General features: G+C 37.1%; 2 protein-coding genes across 4 annotated transcripts; both read right to left on the reverse strand.

Annotated features, from left to right (window-relative positions):
• Positions 1 to 742: 742 nt before the first annotated feature.
• Positions 743 to 7,939, reverse strand: nxph2b (neurexophilin 2b). The gene is made up of 3 exons (XM_051913408.1): positions 6,386 to 7,939; positions 5,721 to 5,842; positions 743 to 2,196 (listed from the first exon to the last, which is right to left on the reverse strand). The coding sequence occupies exons 2-3, from the start codon at positions 5,769 to 5,771 to the stop codon at positions 1,450 to 1,452; spliced, it is 798 nt and encodes a 265-aa protein (XP_051769368.1). The 5' UTR covers positions 5,772 to 5,842; positions 6,386 to 7,939; the 3' UTR covers positions 743 to 1,449.
• A 148-nt stretch (positions 7,940 to 8,087) lies between these two features.
• Positions 8,088 to 14,183, reverse strand: si:ch211-227n13.3 (uncharacterized). 3 transcript variants are annotated; one of them, XM_051912394.1, is made up of 6 exons: positions 14,015 to 14,171; positions 13,566 to 13,626; positions 12,645 to 13,437; positions 12,466 to 12,544; positions 11,085 to 11,198; positions 8,088 to 9,361 (listed from the first exon to the last, which is right to left on the reverse strand). In XM_051912394.1, the coding sequence occupies exons 1-6, from the start codon at positions 14,044 to 14,046 to the stop codon at positions 8,674 to 8,676; spliced, it is 1,767 nt and encodes a 588-aa protein (XP_051768354.1). In that variant the 5' UTR covers positions 14,047 to 14,171; the 3' UTR covers positions 8,088 to 8,673. The 3 variants fall into 3 exon arrangements, with proteins under 3 accessions (XP_051768354.1, XP_051768353.1, XP_051768355.1); XM_051912393.1 differs by having other exon boundaries at positions 13,512 to 13,626; XM_051912395.1 differs by lacking the exon at positions 13,566 to 13,626 and having other exon boundaries at positions 14,015 to 14,183.
• Positions 14,184 to 14,253: the final 70 nt, after the last annotated feature.

The following is a 14,253-nucleotide window of genomic DNA, read 5'->3' on the forward strand; positions in this document are numbered from 1 at the left end:
AAGAGCACCAGTCAACGTCCAAATCCTTTACTTGAGAATGGCAAACGGCAAGAATTGCTTAGATTTCCCTAAATACCTGGGGCCTCATTTATAAAGCGTGCGTACGCACGCACAGATTTGATCTTACATTGCGCGTAGCTTAAATCCACGCCAACGCTCATAATTATAAAAACGGTCTTTGACGTGGAAAAGTTCTTAGCGTCACGTCAGGGTCTGAACAGACGTACACACTTTTCCTGGTCAGATTACTGCAGGTTTTTGGAAATCTAAGCTATACTTGCTGCTTGCCAAGGATTTGGACGATGACTGTTGATCTATTATATGTAAATGACATTAATTAGGTGTCGTTTAAAACGCGGAGAACTGAAAGCATTTAGCTGCACGCAAGTTCAAGATTATTTGCGATTTATAGGTTTCACATCTGAAAGAGGCGTACGCTCATTTTCTGTGTGTACATTCATTCTATGAATCCCACGTACGCACATCTGAGAAATGATCGCAAGATCAAATTTAGGACGGTTTCTGCGCAGCATTTTATAAATGAGGCCCCTGCAGTTCTCCAACTCTCTGCCACAAGAAAAAATGTGTACATCTGTTTAGACCCTGATGTCTAAGCACTTTTCCCACGTCAAAGACTGTTTTAATAAATGTTGGCGTGGATTTTACGCACACTCTAAATTCAAATCTTTGCATATGCATGTTTTATAAATGAGGCAGTTGGAGTCAATAAACAAACACAAGGGAGGGTTCTGGAAACTCAAATCTCATCTTTTTCTTTAATAACGAAACAAAATACAAAAGATCTGAGGATACAGTGGAGCACATTATGGCTTCAACATTAATCTTAGTTACTGACTTTTTGTGAACACAAAAACATTGGCATGAAAAGGAGGGCATCACAAATGGCTGCAACACAAGATGTTTTATATTTTTTTTGTGTGTTCTTGAATCCCAGCTTATGTTGATTGGGAAATGTTTGTATCTTTTAAAACTTCACACTGATGACATCACAACAGTCACTGATAAAGGATTAGGGGTCACTGTGGAAACTGTAGATGTGTTGGTTTTCCCAAGCGTAAGTTAAAAACACAAATCAGCCTTCAGGAAATCAGCTCTTAAGCCTGGGTTAAGTTTGAGTTAGTTCACCCAAAAAGAAAATTCTGTCATCACTTACCCTAATTTTGTTCCAAACTTTCTTCTCTGGAACAGAAACATAAATTGTAAAAGTGATGGCAGAAATAAACAATTTCTGTTTTGGGTGAACTATTCCTTTCATTAACTTCCCTAAAAGGAGGACAAGTCAGGTAGAATAGAAAGAGTGGTTCCTCATCTGACCTTGCTTCCATTTTTCCAGTTCTTTGTGGAACAGGACAAGGAAACTATAGGCTAGAGAGGCTGTAACACTGAGTTGTCACCTCAGATCCCTCAACACATCCAATCTAGGCTGTGCTATCCTACAGAGGTATAGGGAGTGTCACTGTGGTAGTTGTAGTCTGGGCAGACCTTCTGTACTAGCTTGTAGTCTGCACTGAAGAAGTCAATGTAGATGCAGATGACCTTGAAGGGCTTGGAGCAAAGCCAGGAGACATGGCTTTGGGTCTGCTCCTGGAAGCATACCCTGTTTGGGAAGTCGCTGCAAACAGACGTCCTCTTGCTGCGGTCCGTCTTCTCGTATTCCACTCGACAATTGAAGGCCTTATTGTCTTTGGGTACCTCTATGGTTTCCTGTTGAGTGATCTCAAAATCGACAGCCTTGGAAGGCGGGACCAGACTGACGGACACGTTGCCCAGGCCAGTTGAATTGTGGCGGAAATAGACGCTGAAGGTTCCGTTGCCGTGGTCAACAATCTTCCCAGTAATGAGAAGGTTGAGCTTGACTGTTTTGATGTTTGAATGGAAGTCACCCCAACCAAACATCTTCTTAAACTTTCCTGTTTTCACATAGGGACGACGTTTGGCCCTCGAAAGGGTTCCTTCGGTATCAGTGTGGTTAGATAACCAAGCCCACAGATCCAGTGCCCCAGGGTCCGGAGCAGCTTCACGGCTCTGGCTGTTAGATTGGGACGTGTGGGAGAAAAGCCGCAGGGATTTGAGAATCCCTGAACGAGAGCCGTAAGGAGAGACACTTTCCTCCTTATCACTCTCTCTCCAACCCAGAGGAGACAGAGCTGCTCTGAGCTCCGCGCCACATGTCACCTTCAAAGACAAAACCAGGAAGAGGTCTGTTAACCGCAAAGGTTGTAGAAGCTAATGTATACTGAGAAAAATAACGATTCTAATCCAAACCAGTGGTTTATCTTAAGGTTTACATGAAATGACATTCAAAACCCACTCTATTTCCATAAGTTGACCTATTTCTGTGGGTCTTTATCCATTGAGAATTAATTGTATACAGAAGACATTTAAGGCACCATATGGGTTTCTTAGATTGCTACACTAGTGGAACCCTTTGAAGAAATGCTAGGAAACCTTTTGAAGGTGCTTCAAATATCTTAGGCCCTGTTTACACCTGGTATTAAGATACATTTTGGTCAATTTGATCACAAGTAGACAAGGGAGACACATCCTCTTTTACACCTGGTGTTTTAGTCCGTCTCGTCTGTCCACTTTCAACCACTTCTGTCCTGATTTCTTTGAGGGGAGGGTCTATGGGTGGGTATATATATATATGGGCTTTTTCAGATCTTTTAGTTTAACGAACAAAATGACATCACACAATTTAGATATGACCGTGTCCGGAGATGACAGAAAAACATATGAAGAGCTTTCGTTTCTGCTCTGATAGCCGCAAAACCATGCTGAATGTGGTGAGCGCGTGTTAGAAACTGGAAATGGTGAGAGAACATTGTGCTTGGTACATTTTTAGTCTTCAAACTAAACTTAGGTCTTCAGCTAACAAGGTTTAAATCCCATCTGGCTATCAGTGGGCGGTCTTTTGCGGCTGTTTAAAACACATTCATCCACATGAGCTACACTGCAAAAGAAATCCAGTCAAATGCATTTTCGAATACCTCTGGAAGTGGTCGAAAAATGGACAAGCTCAAAATGTTTTAGACCCCATTTACACCTGTATTTAGCATTGTCCTCTTGTGATCCAATCGACCAAAACATCTTAATACCAGGTGTAAACAGGGCCCTAATGTGTACTCAAGGAACTTTCCCTAATGATGGGCTTGCTGGAGGTACCAAAGAAAGTGTTTAGAGTTCTTGCAGGAACTGGTTTCCATTTTGAAGGTTCTCCAGAGGGTTCTGCCAGTGTATCAATCTGATGAACCCTAAATGACGCCTCAAGCATCTTTACACAAAAATGTATCATTTCATACCACACTTTAAAATGTAAAGATACTCAAGAGACAATTATGATAAACCCGAAAAATGCTTTAGGAAATCCAGGGGTGGGGGGTGGTCAAAAACACTTTTTAGGGTCCCTCAAAAATCCAGAAATGTGTATTAAGAATGAAATTTTGATTTCAAGTTGCATGTAAACATAAAAATATATTTAGATTTAGTGAACATTCATATTACGCTATTAAAGTTTAAGAGTTCCTGAAATACCATAACCTGATGTGCACACCTCGGATGCAAAATTATACATGAATACAGTATCTAGTACACAGCTAGTACGTAGAAGAAATCAAATGAGATGCATCACTACATAAATAATCAAAACATAAAGGATGGAAAAGTGAAAGCTGCATCAGCCTTGTTTAAATGATGCAAACAGGATGTAACATCTCCAGAGTATGAAACTGTTCAGTGCAATGTGAGTTTACTACTGACACAACACTATCTACCTAAAGCTTAAGAGAGTGACACCCTCACACACCCAGCAAAACTGGTTCTTAAAAAACAACCATGACTCCAGCTAGCTCTTTTAGTCTAGAGTTTCATATTAGTACTACAGCCAATCAGTGTTTTTAGTTTGTTTGTACTGTAGGCATGGTGAAATATGAATGCAGAAAACTGCACAGGAAAGACCAAAGGAGGAAGATCAGGGAACAGCTGCCCTACTCTCCTTACTATCTCTCGATCTTTCAGCAAAGCTCAAAAGACTCTCACACATACTTTCAAAGGCATAATTTGATAGAATGAAAGTGTATATGTCCCAAAAGGCTGTTTATCTCCCCAAGTATATATTCAGCGTTCTCCAGCATTTCTCTTTTATTTTCAGAGATAAAGAACTAAAGCGGGTAGATATTTAGGAAACAGATTATCTGTTCTGTACACCTCACAATTCAAACCTGTGATGGTGAATGAGAACTAAAACCTTCTGTGCATTTAAAAAAATAAATAAAAAAAAATAAATAAAAAAAATCTGTTTGTCAACTTCAATATAATGCAAATTCATGATCCACAAAACAAAATAGCTACCGACATTCTCTGCTGGAAAGGAAAGATGAGACGCAAAGTGTGTAAAATTAGAAGAATTAGAGATTAGACTGACTTGTACTTAGCATGAAGTAAATACATTTTATTAAAGTTCAAAGATGAAAATAAGTAATAATCATGATAAAAATCTGGCTTAGTGATGGCAATGAAAGAATGGTCTCTTGAGAGAGGACTTGAGAGAGGCTGAGCCATCACACAGGTTGTCATTTCATCTTAAACTGGCTTAAACTGGTTTCTGGGCTAAAGTCTTAAATTAAACCCCGCATTGGCTTTGTGAAGTCAATTCATATGCATTCAAATTAATCTTTGGAAAATAAAAAAAAAACCAATCACGCACACATTCTGTTCTCCTTTGAGAAATAAGTAAAACTGAAGGATTAAGGGCCCTGCGGAAACTGGATTATTTGAAATTTTATACAGGAAATGAGACAAAAAGCGACAGCATATTCTAAAGGCACATTTCAATTATCCAACCTGTTTTGTCTCTATTCAATAAAAATAATGAAAAATACCATAAACTATACAATAATTTATTATTAAAATAATTAATGTATATTTATTTTTGAAATAAAACACACTCTATCTACTCAATAAAATTGTGGCAACAGATTAAAAGCAATATCATTAATTAAATTCAACATATAAGAATTGAGTTAGAATTAATCAAATTAATTCCTTAAAAATCAACCATTTAAATTGTGTAAAATTAGCAAACACCATTACAAAAACCACAAACTGACATAAAAAGCAAAGAGTCAAACTGCCCAACTAAATGAAACACTGATCACCATGATGGTGACCAAACATTTTCAATAAAATCAACATCAACATCTAAACCTCTGTAAATTCTTGTGTTTCTCTTTCCTTCAGTGATTCTGCTTGTTATCATCAGGTGTCTTCAATGTTGGCAATAAAAAATAAAGAGTTGTTATTCAGATATTTTTGTTTAAATTTTACTCGTTTTAAATGGTTCACATTTAAGGAATTAATTTGATTAATTCTAACTCAATTCTATTTGTTGAATTTAATTAATGATATTGCTTGTAATCTGTTGCCAAAATTTTATGGAGTAGATATAGCGTATTACTTTTTACAGTGCAAAATCACAGTACTTCCAAAAAATAGCTCAACAATGACAATGACTGATAGTTATAGAGATAGAATGATTAGTTGCAGTGATAATAATGATAATAATACACGTCTTTTTCCATCTCTCACCAGTAATAGACCCTGAGAGAAGAAAAGGTTAATTAATTCTGGCAAGCCAAATGCTGTAATAGTCACATAAAAAATGTTTACTTTAATTAAAATAATTTAAATACAATTCATACCATGTGTAAGCAGAGCATAAGCAGGGCAGAGTAACACTGGCACATCTTCATGTGTTTTATGAGTCCAGATCTGAGTTAGTAAAGATCAGGTCCACTTGTGGCAAGGTCTTGTGTCAGTATGCCTAAAAACACAAAAACCATCATGCTTAAAGATATGAGGAAATATATAAAATTTGTGTTAAGAACAAACAAAAGACAACAAGAAATGGTCAAACTTTACAGTGTAATTATTTTAGCATGTCCTTGTCCAATAACAGGTTAAAATGTATATGAATGTATAAAAGAAAGCATACATTTTAAGACCTATATAACTGTCAAGTTTACTGGTTGAAGTATAACCATTTTAATCGCCTTTTGACTTTTTTGCAGATCCTGGGGTGTGAAAAATAAATTCAAAAAAAAGAAAGAAAAAAAGACAAACACACCATGTAGTCTCTCAAATAAAATAAAGTAATACAAATATTTTTAATAGAATTACAATAATGTTGTTTAAATTAGTTTTAAATTATGACACCACAGAAAATTACTGAGCAATATTAATGAACAAGTAATTATTTTTGAAAAGATGCTTTACATGAAATAGGTGCAAAGTAATGTAAAGTGTTACCAAATAAATAAATAGCAAAGTATATTTAATATTATTCATCTGTATTAGTATAACTCACCCTTCTACTGTAGAGCTGGATCCATACATCTCTGTGCGGTGAGCATCCTTACAGAGTCGTTCACAGATTGCATAAAGAGAGGATGAAACCTGGTGAAGACAAACATCGCTCCTCGACAGTCCCAACTCAAAGTGATCAGCAATAAAAAACTTTTTTGCATTTGATTAAAACAATATAATCTTCTTCTTTACTCAGCGTGGCTCATGTCCAGCTGCATTAAATCCTCTTAGCTCTGCTCATCTGGCTGCATGCCTTTCCTCTGCAACACTCACATATCCTAACACGATTATGTGTGCATGTGATTGTCCATCCAAAAGAAAAACAAATAATAAAACTGCTCTCTAAGCAGTCCCCTGGGTAAAAGTCCAGTTTTGCAGCATTCTTGCCTGCTCGCTCTTCCTAAACTGATGTTGTGTGTGATGGATCAGTGCGCTTTTGGGTTGTGACAGTGGAGTCACTGAGCCCAACCCCTTAACATCAGCACCAATAACAGCACACATCACAGTTTCAAGCTTTTTTATGTATGTAAACCCATTTAAAACCACTAAGTGTAAACTCAGTGTTAAGAAGCACTTTGTTGGTTCATAAAACAGCAGAACACTTGCCTTGTGGGCAGAGTTTATATTTTTGTGATAAAATTCAGAGGCAATTTTGGCTCATCTTTCATCACAAGACTGCAAAAAAAAAAAAAAAAAAAAAAAAAAAATTAAATATTTGGGAGACTAAGGTAAATATTTCTCAGGGTGGCTTTATTTTTATCTGGTTTCTGCATAGACAAATACCAGATACGTCTCGGTAATAAAAAGCTATTAAACATTTAACCCAGAATCAAAATGAACATGTTTACCTTACTCCACATAGTATGCTATAAAAGACGAAACACTAAAAATGTAAAAGGTAACAAAAATTAAACCAGTTTTTCAAAACAAATATTGTAATAACTTGCATAAAAAATTATTTTCATGATTTGTTGTCACAGCATTTTTTTCTTTTGTCAAATCAACTGATAATTAATGTGGTTCAGATAACATAATATTTTAAGTTTCTGTTGATTAAATCAATCACCTTCATTGTATTAATTCAAATTTTTAATTTCAATTAACTCAAAATTTTAAGGCAACCAGGTAACTTAATTATTTAAGTTAAACCAACATTTTTTTTTTTTTTTTTTACAGTGTACATTCAAACTTTAAATCATAAAAACTTGCCCCAACCTTTATGGAAATTACCAGTTAAATTACTTTTTGTGCAGTTCTGTTTCATTCAACAGCTATTACAAAAGTATTGGAATTTACATTTAAGGAGGTATAACTGCTAGTGAAAACACATTTGTATAATTTAACCTTTGACTCAAAGCCTTCCTTCTATCTACATTCTAAATTATATAATGTATTATCAAATCAGCCACAACTCTAAGAATTAAGTGTCATAAAAATGCCAGGGCAAAATCATTAATTCAAATTTGTCCAATACCGTGAAAAAAAAAATATTGCTGGGTCTGAAGGACATATATATATATATATATATTCATACACACACACACACACACACACACATACATACATGTAAATATTTCTTAAATATATACATTTATGTGTGTGTGTGTGTGTGTGTGTGTATTATATATATATATATATATATATATATACACATAATATACACATATATATATATATATACACACATAATATACACACAAATATATTATGTAAACAAACTTTTATTTTGGATGTGATTAATCATTTGACAGCACTGGTCTAAAGGACATGCATCCATTTAAAACTACTGTGTGATAAAACGGTTTTGGTTGATTCACTGAAAAGAGAAATGAGAAGTCCTGCAGTCCTGCAACTCATGTTGTTAGATTTCAAAACATGTGATAACATTTTTTCAATGTGACAAATACACTTAAGTCAAATGTTGTAACTTAAATGGTTCAAGAAACTAAAATGGGAAAGAAAGAAAAAAAAAAAAAGTGCACATAGGCACGTTTGTTTGGAAACAGCTCCGCTCTGTGGTTATTACAGCGACTGCAGTTCAAGCCACCTTGGAGTTTACAGCACAGACTAACAGATGTGTTAATGCAAGATTTATTAACTCATGCAAATGCCAATGTTAGAACACAAATAAAGGAGCAATACAATAAATACCAGCAGATTTTTTTTTTCAGAGATCAGATCTATTAATTTAAAAAAGTAACGGAGGAAACAAAACTTGCATGTAGCAGCAATGCATGTCTCTTCAATTATACAAAACAACAGAACTAATTACAAAACTCCCATTGACGCTTATTTGCAGGGTTCCTTAATAATCTGGTTCTGTTTTTTCACTAGTGTGGCTAACATGGACATGAAGTTTGGCTTCTGTACGGCAGGTTTTGTATCACCAGAGGCAGAGACTTTCTTCTGGTTCCCTCGTTTAATCTTAGGCTTCACGCTGAAGAGATCTGTGGGCGTCCTGAACCCATCCGAATCCTCAGACAACTTTTCCTGCTGCTCATTCTGGAAACCTTTCTGGGCTTCACAAATCTCTCCATGTTCATGCTGCTGCCCAGGGCTTTTCCTTTGTTCCGCAGTTTCCACAGCAACAGTTTCAGTCGTGTCATCAAACTTCAGCACCCGCCGTGTTCCGTCTATGCCATCAGACACTTCCTGCTCGTTCAATTTGCCCCGGACATTAGTCCTCCTCGGTTTGCTGGAGGCATCTGAGTTCTGCTTGAGATCTGCATTTAATCCTGAAATCTGCTCATCTACAAGCAGTCTGTCCTCCTGTGTCACACTGACACTGAGGTTGAGTGGAAAAAGCTGCTGAGATAATGTGTCGTTTATGGAAGAAGACTTTCTTTTCACCACAGAGTTCCACCCTCCAACGGGTGGCCAGACCACAGCTCGCGGCCTCTTACGATGCCGTGGCTTTGCTTTGGTAACAGACAGGTCAGTCTGAATAGAGTTTAGATACTTGCAGCGACGCAAACTCCTAAACATATGCACACAAAATGACTTTATTTACCACTGTAATTATAGTACTGGGGTATTTACAGTTTTCTTTGAACATTATCATTTTAAGCTACTATTAAAGGGTTAGTTCACCCAAAAATGAAATTTCTGTCATTAATCACTCACCCTCGAGTCGTTCCAAACCTGTAAGACCTTCGTTTCTTCTTCGGAACACAAATTAAGATGTTTTTGATGAAATCCAAGGGTTTCTGAACCACACACAGGCAGCAACGTCATTGCACCATTCGAAGTCCAGGAAAGTACTAAAGACATTGTTAGAATAGTCCATGTGACTACAGTGGTTCAAACTTAAAGTTATGTAGCGACGAGAATACTTTTTGTGTGCAAAAACAAAACAAAAATAACTTTATTCAACAATTTTTCCTCTTCCCTGTCAGTCTCCTACGCTGTTGACGTAGTGAATGCAGTTCAACTCTTCCATGTTTATGTCAGAACGCCGGCTCAGTATTGGCCGACGCTGTTCACATGAGCAGCACGACGCATGCGTGTGATGCTGACGCAGGAGCTATTAATAATAATAATAATTAATAATTCCTTACATTTATATAGCGTTTTTCTGGGTACTCAAAGTGCTTTACATATGGAAGGGGGAATCTCCTCCACCACCACCAATGTGCAGCATCCACCTGAATGATGCGACGGCAGCCATATTGCGCCAGAACGCCCGCCATACACCAGCTTATAGGAAACAGAGTGAGACAGACCGGGCCAATAATGAGTCGGCGTTCTGACGTAGAACCTGTAAGTGCTGGACTGCGTTCACTATGTCAACAGTGTAGGAGAATGACAGGGAAGAGAAGAAATTGTTGAATATAGTTATTTTTGTTTTGTTTTTGCACACAAAAAGCATTGTTGTTGCTTCATAACATTAAGGCTGAAACACTGTAGTCACATGGACTATTTAATGATGTCTTTACTGCCTTTCTGGGCCTTAAACGGTGCAATGACGTTTCTGCCTATGTGTGGTTCAGAAACCCTTGGATTTCATCAAAAAATATCTTAATTTGTGTTCTGAAGATGAACGAAGGTCTTACAGGTTTGGAACGACATGAGGGTGAGTGATTAATGACAGAAATTTCATTTTTGGGTGAATTAACCCTTTAATGTGCATCTAGGTTCACTTGATTATCAACATTGGCTAAATTAGAATGATTTCTGAAGGATCATGAGACACTGAAGACTGGAGAAATGACTGATGAAAATTCAGCTTTGCCATCACAGGAATAAATCACATTTTAAAATATTATTTTTTTCTATTTTAATATAATGTTTTACAATATTATGGTTTTTACTGTATGTTTGATCGAATAAATGCAGTCTTGGTGAGCATAAGAGACAAAAAAAAAATCGTACCAACCCCAAACTTTTGAACGATAGTGTGTATACTGTATTAATTTATTCAAAAAATTAATTTCATTAATTTTTTAATTAAAAAAGTAATAATAATAATAGTCACATATTATAAATATTATATTGCAATAATATTCAAGTGGGCTGGGTTAGAAAAACACAAAACATAAAATGAATGGAAAATAGACAAAAGTCCACCAAGATCAGGGGCAGTTTGAGTGTAAAGAAAAGTTTGGGTCTGAGTTTGTTTCTTTACAGGTTTCTGTTTGGAAGTGTGCTAATCTTGCAACACTTATCAGTTGATTCTGATAATAAATGACATATTGACTCACCTCTGCTGAAACACATGAGGTCTGGAGCAGTTCACTTGATTTCTGTTGATTGCTGCAGAATTGGAGCCTTTTGCTGACAGCTTCCTGATGCGAGTCAGGCTTGCCCACAATAATCTGAAGGTCAACATTCACATTTAATCTAATTAACTTAAACTTAACTTATTAAAAGGGGTAATTCACCACTGGCAAGATGGGCTTTTAATAAAACCTGGCTGTCTATCCAGCAGCAAGACGATCGATATGACTAGAGGAAACAGAAAAGGTGCTGTGGTGTTCTCCTTAAGCAAAAATGTAAGGAAACATCAACGATTTCGTCTTGTATGACAATGAATTTCTCATCCATTCTCTATAATGTAAATAGTCTTTAAACGATTAGTTCACTTCAGAATTTAAATTTCTGATAATTTACTCACCCCCATGTCATCCGAGACATGTCTGTCTTTCTTCAGTTGAAAAGAAACGAAGGTTTTTGAGGAATACATTCCAGGATTTCTCTCCATATAGTGGACTTCAACAGTTACCAACTGGTTGAAGGTCCAAATTGCAGTTTCAATGCAGCTTTAAAGGGATCTACATGATCCCAGCCGAGAAATAAGGGTCTTATCTTGCAAAACGATCTGTCATTTTCTAAAAAATATATATATATATGCTTTTTAACCACAAATGCTCATCTTTCACTACTCTGCAATGTGCCACGCATTACGTAATCACGTTGGAAAGGTCACGCAGAAGTACCGAGCAAGTGTTTTCAAAGCGAACATGCAAAGACTAAGTCAAATGACCTTTACAAAAAAAAAAAAAGGTAAAACAGTGATGTCGGACAATTTTGAAGTTGGAGGAGAAAGAAGATGGAGTTTTTCTCCCTACCGCGGTACTTCCACCTATGTCACGCATGACATTTCCAATGTGATTACATAATGTGTGGCACAACACAGAGCTAGTGCAAGATGAGCATTTGTGGTTAAAAAGTATTTTTTATTTATTTGCTTTTTTTAGAAAATGACCAATCGTTCCGTTAGACAAGACCCTTATTCCTCGTCAGGGATCGTGTAGATCGTTTAAAGCTGCAGTGAAACTGCAATTTGGACCTTCATCCCGTTGGTAACTATTGAAGTCCACTATATGGAGAAAAATCCTGGAATGTTTTCCTCAAAAACCTTGATTTCTTTTCAATTGAAGAAAGAAAGACAAACATCATGGATGACATGGGGGTGAGTAAATGATAAGGAAATTTTAATTCTGAAGTGAACTAATCCTTTATATGTCCGCTTGTTGAGACTTTTGGATGTTAAATTACCATAGTCATTGTTGTGGGAAAACCTAAAACAGGGCTTTTTATAATAAACATTCCAATGTGATATTCATTTAAAACATAACATACCCCTTCTCCCGATGACGGTGTCTCTGAGGGTGCCACTTCTTAAGCAGAATCCACTCATCACAAGATAAAGATGCTGGATCTAATATACCAATAAAAAAAATGTTTTGGTAACAAGATAACAGGCACTTTATATTACACATTAATCTAATTTCTATAAACGTCACATCCGAAATTCTTACTCCTATCTCTGCTTTTCTTTTTGGGGGTTGGCCGTCTTCTCATCTTGGCGAAAAGACTCTCGCATTCTTTGCATCTTACGGTAACAACAGGACCACAGGGCGAGCTGGGACCCGATTCCACCATGAGATCAGTACTGGATTCGTCCAATACAGACTCTCCTCGAGACTCAACAGGGCTTCTAGGTCTCGGCTCCGAGTCAGAGGTGTTAGCCATCAACCTGAGTTTACCTAGAGTGTCCTCAGCCACTGCACCTGGAGCCAGGGAGATCTTCTGAACCGTTACATGTTGTGGTTCCACAATGGAAAGCGGCCTCTCATCTTCTTTACTGAATTGGCATGATGCACCAGTTCTACTCTTCTTTATTGGACGCATCATATCATGAATAACAGACACATGGTCTTTTATTTCTTCAACACTGTCTGATTGGCTAGAGTCAGTGTCACTCAACACCACAGAGATGTTTTCGGAGATCTTATGTTCTCCCTGTTGCTGTCGACCTCTCTGGACCGTTTTACCCCGCAGTGTCATAGAGTCATCTTTACTCAATCGGCATGATGCACCAGCTCTACTCTTCTTTATTGGATGCTTCATATCAGGAATAACAGACGCATGGTCTTTTATTTCCTCAACACTGTCTGACTGGCTAGAGTCAGTGTCACTCAACACCACAGAGATGCTCTTGGAGACCTTCACATGTTCTTGCTGTTGCTGTCGAGCTCTCTGGACTGATTTGCGTCGCAGTTTCATAGAGACAGATTTGATAGTGACCTCACTGAGACCCAAGATATTCACCTGTGATATCAAAAAGTAAAATCAAACAACAATTTAACAAACAACAACATATACTGACATAATATGCAACTTACTAATATTAAACCTCTTCTAGGTAATAGTTTCAGACTGGTTAGGGTGATTTCTACCTCACTGTAGCATCCTGACTCTTGTCTTTGAGGAAAATTAGTGAGGTAGTAGTAGCATGCCCTGAAAACAATAATCATCAGTGACTAAAATACAGTTTGTTTTATGACTAACTAGTCACCAAAGTTCTGGGTGACTACAAATCCAAACAACGTAAAAGTAACGTTAGCACGTTTGAATGGCCCAGCAGTTTGTTGGGAAGCATCTTACTACATTGTGTACTGTACATACAATAAAATATCTTAATTTACGTAATAATTTTACGTGTAATCTTTATATAAAGCACTAAATCACCTCACCAATAAAATATTTTCGCGGATCCACCCAAAACTCTCAATAAAACATTTTATTTGTACCCTGGTCACGTTTTGGTTTACTTGATTGCCTCGTGAAGCTTTGGTGCTAGTTTAATAACGATTATAATTACAATAAAATCTAACATATGTCTTACTCTCTCTCGAAATGTCGATAGTCCATGTCCATCGCTTTATAACGGAGTTCTAAGAGGATCCATCCGAAGCGTAAACGCAGTTTTTGTGTTTACCTCAGAGCTGCTGGGCTGTTCGCGCGCGATCAGTTTTGAGCCTCGCGCGAACTGTCATCATCAACCGGAAACTGCAGTTCAACTAGTTTGGTCATAAGATGGCGCTGCAGTCTATATTTAAATGATGATGGCTTGAGATACTATAG

The sequence above is a fragment of the Ctenopharyngodon idella genome, chromosome 11 (genome assembly GCF_019924925.1).
Source record: "Ctenopharyngodon idella isolate HZGC_01 chromosome 11, HZGC01, whole genome shotgun sequence".
Classification (NCBI taxonomy): Eukaryota; Metazoa; Chordata; class Actinopteri; order Cypriniformes; family Xenocyprididae; genus Ctenopharyngodon; species Ctenopharyngodon idella.